General features: G+C 31.1%; 1 protein-coding gene across 1 annotated transcript; it reads right to left on the reverse strand.

Moving 5' to 3' along the window:
- Window positions 1-327: 327 nt before the first annotated feature.
- Window positions 328-6079, reverse strand: LOC114378250. Its single transcript, XM_028336812.1, has 8 exons — window positions 5748-6079; window positions 2962-3074; window positions 2799-2848; window positions 1824-2057; window positions 1497-1649; window positions 1226-1321; window positions 1111-1131; window positions 328-727 (listed from the first exon to the last, which is right to left on the reverse strand). Exons 1-8 carry the CDS (start codon window positions 6032-6034, stop codon window positions 560-562), a joined length of 1122 nt encoding a protein of 373 aa, XP_028192613.1. The 5' UTR covers window positions 6035-6079; the 3' UTR covers window positions 328-559.
- Window positions 6080-10313: the final 4234 nt, after the last annotated feature.

Consider the following 10313-nt stretch of genomic DNA (forward strand, 5'->3'; position numbering starts at 1 on the left):
TTATTATTATTTTATTTTATATTTTGTGAATTATTTATTTAATTTTTAAAACAACTAAAAAAAGCAGGCAAGCGACTCTCCTCCCATACTTTCACACCTGTTGAGGGGGGAGAATTTTTTGAGTTATACACTCTCAATTTCCTTTTCTACTCCTTCTCTTGAACAAGTAGCAATTAGTTTTTTTTCCCTGTTTCATTCCCGTCAGTTTCTATTAATCCAAACATAGTGTTAGTGTTTTGAAAGTGTTGGAATGGAAACACGTTAGTAGTTAAATTAAGAGCTCAATCATTACCACATTTATTCTTTTAATAAAGTTGAACTTTATCCTAAATAAAATGGGCCTGTTGCTCTGATTTATCAAGTACCACAGCATACGCATGCCTCAAATTGAAGGCAAAGTTTGTGAGCTGCTCTTGCTACAGTTAAGAAAAACAGAAAGAAGAGATTCCACATTAAACCAGTACACTGATAAGGATATAGGAACAACCATGCATTATGAATAAATAAAATCCTTTTTAAGCATCTTGACAAATAAAATATCTCAAGAAGATGTGATGTTTCATTGAGGCACTGTTGCTGTAATTGTCACGTGTCTGGGGTCCGTAAGAATTGATGTTATGTTCACAAAACCAGCTTCCCTAAGTGTTTCATCCATATCAGTCAAGTAGTACTCATCCAGAAAGGGTTCCGTGCTCTTAACCAATGTAAAAAGAACCGGAGACAATTCCTACAAGACAACAATGTACATGTAGTAATACTTGTTAATCCCCACAGGTTTAGCACAACAAATGAAAAAGGCATGGAAATATTTAGGATAAAATATGTTTGCATGTTTGCATTCCTTGTACTTTCAATGAAACTTGATTTTAGTCCCCGAACTTCAATTTTGACCCATTTTGGTCCCTGAATTTTACAAAAAAATCAATGGGGTTTTGTCCCTCTTCACGGTGAAAATCATCTGTGATTCGAGAAGAAAACTACTGTTTTCCTAAAGTTCAAGGGCCAATTGATCGAAGTTAGACTAATACCAATTTTTACTCTAAAAACATATTTTAGCCAAATTTATTAATTAGACGAAACAATATAGCAGAAAACAGGATAACACAATACCTGAAGGACCTTTGACTTCAGCTGCAGAAGGCAGAAATATTAATATGAGCATTTGTGATAGGAGCATGAAACCAAAAAAGAAAATAGGAAAAATCTTAATGATGGTATTGTATACCGAAAAATCTGTCAAAGCTAGTGTGCCACCGGGCCGAAGGAGACGGAATGCCTCTCTTACCAAATTCACTATAACTCTTGTAGGACATTCATGAAGCTGCACATAGTCAGGGAATCTAAACATTAAAATCCACTGAATGCTAGTGCTCTCAGTGAAGATTTGAACTGTAGTTCGCAACTTTATTAGAAACTAGTTCATTCTTTTAGATCCAACCTTTGTGGGTGAAACTTTAAATGAGGACTAATACTAAATGGGAAAACAAAAGGCATACCACAAAAGCAATAGAGACAAGATCAAACGATTTAGAAGGCAAGCCTGTGTCTTCCCCATTTGCATGTATCCATTTTATAGGAAATTTTCTAGGCATTGCTCTCTTTTCCTTATGCTGAGCCACAGCTAGAAAATAGGGTGACAGATCAAGTCCCTGGAACAAACATATATATCACAATACGCAAAGCACATCCATACCAAGTATAAGGCTTCTTTTATTCTTGGTAAATTCAAGTTGACCAAGAATGATTTTATGTTATTTTCACTCTCCATTTCCAATCTCCATATTAAGAAAGCAAATTTATTCATCCATTAAAAACTCACTCACGGTGACTTTGGCTGTGGGGAACTTGTCTGCAAGATATCTTGTGCTTATACCTACAGAGCATCCAATATCTAGAATGTCATCGATCACACATGATTCTGAATACTGCATATGGTGTTGTTCAATTGCATGAAGCCAATTGCCACGCAGTATCTGATTTGCTTCCTGTATTGAAGAAGCATCAGGAAGTGCTCGTCTGGCCATTGACATTGTAGCAGCCTCTGCTTCTGCTGCTGCCTATAATCATTGAATCCAGATTTTACAATTTTGTTCTATTTCAGATTGGCAACAAAAAATAATTGCTAATAGATTTCCATACACATGATGTTACACATGATAGTCTGCTTAACAAAAGAGGAAGCCCAGGAGACACCTATTTAAACAATTGCTAAATAACAAAATAACACATAACACATGGAAAATCTCATAATTTTGTCAATAGAGTGCAAGAATAGATACTAATGTTCACAAGCAAGCCACTAAATTTGATCATCTGCAAATATTATAACCTACAGAAGAGACACATGCTTTAACCAAAGCATATTATTAAGGTGGAATTGATCCACCCACCCAAAGAAAAAATGTTGCAACAAACATTAGTCAGCAATGTTTGTTACCATGCATATCTTGTATGGATGCCAGGTGAAAAGGCTGTGGTATTAAAATTTACAACAATAAGGTAGAACTTTGACACAACTCCTCTATAAATAGAATCAAAACTTTAACTGTTGTGGTGTTTCTTCCATGACTACATTTCAGTGGGTGAAAAATAGTAGCTTCAATAGTAATAAATTTGAACTAATGACAGTAATAAAAAAACTGCAAACAATGTGTGTGACATAAAAAGAAGTGTTGGGAGAAGCAACCACAACCAGTTCACCTACAAAACAGGAACATGCTATGTCTGATTATCAAAGAAAGGAGTTGTCAAATTAAACCTTCCATTGACATATGAGAAAATTCAGAATTACCACATACCAGCCATGTAAGATTTCCCTCTTCATATGCATGAAATGGATTCAAATAATCTGTGAAGTGAATTCGGCAGTCACCCCATCATTTACAACAACATGCAAGAGAAATGACAACAATGATTAGAAGGGTAACACAAAAGGTAAATAGAAGAAAGTCAGAAACTTACAATCAGGATACACTAAAGACTGGTTTTGAATGCTCTCCAGCTCCCTATACACTTCTGACTCTAAAATCTCTTGTGCCATTTTCCTCCAAGGTATATTGTTCTTCTCAGCTGTACTGTAAATTTACATCCAAAAACCACTTTCACTTTCTAATAAAGACATCATGCTTAGCAGAACTTCATTTCATAAACACATGGTGTAATATCAATTCAATGTAACCTGGCCATTTTGAAATGTCAAAAGCTGACACAATACGACAATACAAATGGCGGCCCATCTGCTGGAGTTTGGAATTGGTAGATGTATGTTATGCAACCTTACCACTATAAACAAAAGGATGTTTGCAAAATTTAAAAGTTTTAAACCCTGACCACAAGGTCACGTAGTAGTAACAAGTAAATGGCATGTCAACAAAATGAACAAATGTTTGGATTGTCTATAATCTTGTATGCATGATTGTTACGATAATATCACATAATTTCAACTGCTAGATTTATTATATTCAAATTCTATAAATAGTTATTCAGTGGGAGTAAGTGTCCACGACTTACTCCTATAGAGGTAATGGATCCCTTTCATATATTAGATGAATGAGAGAAATGCTAACCACACACTCTTACATTTTCTTTATGACATACCGAGTGTTTCATTCGACATCCACAGGACCGTTGGTGTCAATATCACGTAAATTTTGTAAAATAAGGCAGAAGCAACTATTAGTTGCTTATGGGATGATGGCGTTCATGGTTGTAACCTGTAAGATGCCAATCCAAACACGTTCTCTCTTATTGAGTGAAATTTATGTGAGTTCCACAAAATATGTGGGTCTCATTACTCATTTGGTGGGTCCTATTCTCAAATTAGAAAGACCCACATAAATTTAAAAAAAAAGAAAAATGTGTGTTCAAAAGAGAGCCTTAGAAGGTATATTGTTAACATCTCATACATGGGTCTGTCTACAGCCTGGTGTAATGGTTTGCTTATTGCAATACCGTTATTGGTCCTAGGTTCGAGACATGAAAGTCCCTTTGCTCAACCAACCAAAAACAACACTTCGTATTTAATAAGTTATCAATCCAAATGGTTTCTAAATAAAAGTATAGATTTAAAATTCTTATAAATTAGATGAAGTCAAAACATTTCCATACAATATAATAAAAAAGTGATATTTCATTGCACCTATTTATTATAACCTATAATAAGTTATTAAAATATAAGAAAATTTGATGATGCCAAAAGGCAAACGATTTGATGATGCCAAAAAGCAAACGACATGTAGACAAAAGCAAAATAACATAAAAAATCTCAAACACAAACAAGTCAAGTAATTAGAAGATTCAAGACTTAGGTTGAATTGTTAAAAGGTTTTTACAATAAGAATATTTGACCATTTGATTAATTTAAATTGGAATCAATGTAATCAATTACCACATCTTATAATCGATTACCAAAAGTAATAGTATAAGTTTTTTTTCTTTTTTATTTGAAATTCGGAATTTAAAATTACACCAAAAAGTATGTTTTGAAGAGTTATATCTTTTGGGAATGACCCGATAACTTCTACATATAAATATTCATCATTTTAACACGTTTATATAGATGAAAAACTTTTGAAAAGATCTCATTAATAATCATTCTCATTCATCAAGTTCTTGATCAAAAACTTGGTCAAATGCAATTATTATTGAGAAACCTTCTAGTGCTTCAATTTGTAATATTTTCTCTATATCAAAGAGTGAATTTTTATATTCTTTGTCTAAACTTTTAAAAAGGGTGAGACATCCCTTGTAAGGACAAAAGTATGATATCTCTTGATTATTGAGAGACTCAAACATAAAAGGTGAGACATCCCTTGTAAGAACAAGAATGTGGTATCTCTTGATTCTTGAAAGACTAAAACACAAAGGATGAGGCATCCCAAGGTGTAAGAGTGTTTTGTTGTTGTAAAGAATTTGAAAGATGGTGAAATTCTCAAGCAGGTTGCTTGGGGACTAGAGTAAACACAAGAAGTGACTAAATCAATATAAATCAAGTTCGCAATTATGTCTTCCCTTATCTCTTTATTTTATTGTAAATTTACTTGAGGCATTATCATAATTATCATACAAAAAGGAATTAGAGTGTATTAACAAAAAAAAATTATAAACTCAATTCACCTCCCTCCTTTTTGAGTTCATTGATGTTACTTGCATAACATTATCTATCTCTAGATTTCATATCTCCTTTTTGAGTTCATTGATGTTACTTGCATAACATTATCTATCTCTAGATTTCATATCTACAACTGTTTTTTTTTTAATCATATCTAGAAGGCTTAAATAACTTATTGGTCCCTATAATTTTTTGGTGAATTATTGGTCCCTATAAGATAAAGGGTTATTGATTTTAGTCCTTTTGATGGGCATCTATAAACACAATTTATCCCAAAAAAATTACACATGGCATGATTACTTTGTCGAACTTGTTGGTGATGCGGAAAGTTAATTGGACTGTCAATGTCGCTATTACCTCTTCATCAATGTTGTTACTTGATAATAGGGACTTAAACCACAAATTTTAAATCTTTAAAGGATTAAAATAAAAAACTTACAGGTTGATATACATAATGGTTCATATAATATTTTGATTAATAAAATTTACTTTTGTCGTTAAAATTTATTAAACGTGTACAATTGTACGTAGACCCCTCATCATATATATGTTTCTAATTTTCAAACAAAAATTACTAAAGCAATTGTGCAAAATTTAAAAGTTGAAGGAAAGTGAGGAAGGTAGAAATAAGATGAACCTTATCAAAGCCCTTCTAGCACCAAGCTTGAGGACAGAGAACAAGGGCTTGAAGGAGATGAGAGCTTGAACGAGACGTGAAAGAGGGGTCTCCCCAACCCACTTGGGTCGCTCCAGCTTCCCTTCTTCGTACCTACCCAACTGCGCTTGCGCGGCGGTGGTAGTGTCCGACGACGCCGCGTGAACCGCCCAGGGCCGCCCTCTCGGAGGCCGTGCTGTAGCTGTTGTGGCATTGCCGCTGGCAGAGATCAGTGCAGAGAGGTTCTGAAGTGGCGACGACAGAGCCATGTGTGCAAACTGCAAAGAGGGACACACGCCGTGGCAAGTGACAACCACGAAGGCATTGCTATGCTTCGCGCACAATCTCGTTCACCTATAACCTCTCGCCACGTGGAATTTGAATACTACTGTGATATCTTCTGGCTCCCCACGTGGATAGAGAGAAATTATTAAAAAGGATAACAATTTTTTTATGTCGTAGAAGAATTAATTTTTAATTGTCGGATGGATGAAAATATTTTTAATACATAAAAATTTATTTGTGAATGTTTGTTTTCTATATAAAAAGCAAATTAACTAATATCATTGATAATTATAATTAACTCAATAATAAAAAAAAAGTCCGAGAAACTTATGGAGATTGAGTAATGTTAGAGTCACCTTAGTCACAGCATGGACAACTTCATTTATTTGCCTCACAAAATCAACATGAAATGTTGGATTGACATCTAACAATGATTGACACTGGAATAATAAGTTCATTTTCAGTTTCATCTTGGTTAGTATCATAAAGTATTATTAAATATGAGTTGATATATTTAACTTTCAATTGAATAATATTTTCTTAAATCAATCATTGGAATTAAAATTGTTACCCCATTCATATAAATTAAAATCGACGTAATATAAATTTTTAAAAATATGAATTATTTGATTATTTTTTTATTGTAGTTCAATTTTAATAAAATTTGACACTCAGAATCTTGATAATATCTAAATATAATTCAACGGTTGGATCGATTTTATAATAATTGTTTCAGTTATACTGGTGTAATTTGATTATTCCTCTCTCTCTCTCTCTCTCTCTCTCTCTCTCTCTCTCTCTCTCTCTCTCTCTCTCTCTCTCTCTCTCTCTCTCTCTCTCTATATATATATATATATATATATATATATATATAATATCAAGTAGATTAGAAAATTTGATAAAAATATAAAAGAAATAATTTATGTTACATTCTTTGAAAAAATCTTAATTTTCTTGTTGTATCTAATTTTTTTCTTAATAAAATGAAAATGCATTGAAATTCTTATATGTTCTTAAAATATTATAGATATTTCTTTTTCATTTAATATCCTTTTATATTAGGATTCTTAATTATTTTGATTAGATGCAAACAAATACAGCGGTTAAAAGTTGTGTCTTATACAATATCAGAACATGCTTCACAAATATGCGTATGAAGTAACAAACAATAGTTTAACTAAAGTCCTTATCTAATACAACATTTAAACTTTATTTAATACTCTATGTCTGATATTTGTTTTTGCATAGACATTCTCCCAGGATTTGTCAAATCATATAAAGAATATATGAAGTTCAAGATCTGAAAGTTATTACCAAACTTCATCAAAAGATGCATTATGCTGTGCAAATCTGGTCTGACGCAAAAGGAAGTGGTTTCCTTATGAAGTATTCAACATGATAGTTAAGAAGAGTGATTTTTCAGCATGAGGAAGTGGTTGCATTTAATGAACACTTTCTTCATACATAAACTAAAGTGAAGAAATTCATCCATTTAAAGACAATGAACACTTGTTGAAGAAGACCTATAAATATCAAAAGCTTTGAAGACGTAAACAACTAACCTACCCACTTGTATTCAAATTCTTTTTGTATATATTTCTGTAAATTCTTGTAAAACTCTCAAAAGACAATGAACACTTTGAGAGAAAAAAACTAAATGTTAAGATTGTATATTTGTTTGTAACATGATTGAATGTTAGTTAGTGTACAAGTTAAACAACAAATCTTTTGATTTGTATTAGAGCCAGCTATGACTTGGTAGGACAAAAAATACTAGTAGTAACAAACTTGGTATAAAGCTTGAGTTGTAGAGCTAGGAGTGGCAATGATTAACACTTTAACTTGTTGAAGTTAGTGGAACTTGGTGATTTCTCACGAACTGAAAATAGTATCGGTGGTTGAGACAAACCAATATAAATTCATGTGTCGTATCATTTCTTATCTACCCTTTTGTGTTTTAAACTAACTAAGGGTTTGAATTTGTTTTTTGTTTTTGAAAAACTTTGTTTTTTTTACAAAGTCTAAGGCTATCGTTTGAACTCATCTATGAAAATCTGATATATGTATTTGCATACATTACCATTAGACGATAACATTATTGTTTTAGAAAAATACTTTAAAAATTCTAAAATCATAATTCAATCCATCTTCTTATGATATTTACCTTTACACACCGATATAATTTGATTATTCCTCTCTCTCTCTCTCTCTCTCTATCTATCTATCTATCTATCTATCTATCTATATATATATATATATATATATATATATATATATATATCAAGAAGATTAGAGAATTTTGATAAAAATATAAAAGAAATAATTTTAAGTTACATACTTTGCAAAAATCTTATTTTTCATTTTGTATCTATTTTTTCTTACTATATTGAAATTTTTATATGTTCTTAAAATATTAAATATATTTTATTTTCATTTAATACCCTTTTTCTAAATAATAAGAGAAATGTCAAGTGAACTGAAAATCGAGGATGCCACCATAGGTTTCTGAACGCTTTGGATATACAATTCTTTTCTTGCATGACAAGGATGTCTTCTTTTTCTCATAAATATTTCTTTGATTAAACATATAATTCTTTAAGTTAATTACGATAAATGAAAAACAATCTTATAATAAAATCTTAACCTTAAATATTCCAAGGAGAGTGCTAGTCCATCCTTTTTAAAGACTCGAATATAGTATTACATTTCCGACCGTTAAACTTTGTGGGAAAATAAACAATTTTTTATTTCATTTTTACTTTGGTTGTCTATTTTTTTTTTTATTCTCTGGTTGTCTATGTGTTTTCTAATGTAAAAAGAACTTATTTCAAGCTGGGAAAATTTTTTATGTCCAAAAATCATGATTCTTAGGAGTCAAGATTTTTGGAAATGAAAAAAATTAGTTTGGTTGATCATTAGGAATCTTTAGATAAGTTTTTAAGAATCAAAGAATTACCTGATATTTTTTATCAATATATTTAATTATTTACCACATTAAATAATTTAATAAGAGTAATATAATGTTTTACTATAATAAAACAAAAATTAAACTTGGAAAAGTAGGATTCTCATCCCCTCCATAAGAAAGTTTTTGTGAGAATGTGAGTTAAAAACAATTCCTAAGAATCATAATTTCTTGAGAATACGTTTCTTAAAAATACATATCAAACGTGGGAAACTAGAAGCATTTTAAAGCTAGATCTCATTTTGAGATGGTGAATAATTTTTTGTGAGCCCCACGGTGTCACATAAGATCCAAGATCTTTCTATTTTTTACTCTAGTGATAGATCTCCTTTTGAGATCTTAAGCCAATTATTGTAGGTCTCACAATAGACCCCACCTCTTAAAGTTTCTTTAAATTTTAGTTTAAAATAAATATATGTAATTAATTGTATAAATTTTAATTATCAAAAAATAATATTAAGAGAGAAAATATTATAGTAATTTCAATATTTAATTATGAGCATAATTTAAACTTGTGATTAATAGAAAACATTGATCAGGAGAAGAAAAAAAACACAAACATTGACATTGAGAAAGAAAAATTAAATTTCAACATTTTTGCACCAAAACGTTCCCAAATATATTTCACCAAGTCTACTTGAAGTTATTGATTAATTTCTCTTGTATCCATATAAGGATGACAATGGGTAGAGTCTGACTAGGGTCCTATAGTATCCATTCTCATACCCCTATTCTAAAAAGATCCTTATACCTGTACTCTGTCTCATACGTGTGCACGTAGCAACTTACCTGTTGGGTACATATACCCATACCTGCACCCCGTGGCTCGCACTTTACTTATGTATAAAGTTAATAAATCAATATATAAATTAATCAAAAAAATTACTAAAAATTCAAAATACATTCTTAAATTTAAAAAATACAACATTAAGAACATCGACACATAATATTAAAAACAAGCAACATAACATTGATTCATTCAAACTCAAGTCATAAATAAACAACATTACAAATATAATCATCCAACATAGCATGATTCTTAAAGTTAATGTTTTAATCGCTTAACAAAAACACTAATAAAACTTGGACATCATGTGGTGATAGTATTCTCCAAAACCTGTCAAAAAAGAATATAGTAACACTAATTAGCTTATAATTATATATTATAAATTAAAAAAAGAAAACACAAATGGATAGGATATTTGACCTCATCATTAGAATCAACTTCTGCATATTTTTGCAAGCGTTTATCTCCAAAGTCTATATAAACTAGAACATGACAAGAAGACAAATGCATT

This window comes from Glycine soja, chromosome 12 (assembly GCF_004193775.1).
Source record: "Glycine soja cultivar W05 chromosome 12, ASM419377v2, whole genome shotgun sequence".
Classification (NCBI taxonomy): domain Eukaryota; kingdom Viridiplantae; phylum Streptophyta; class Magnoliopsida; order Fabales; family Fabaceae; genus Glycine; species Glycine soja.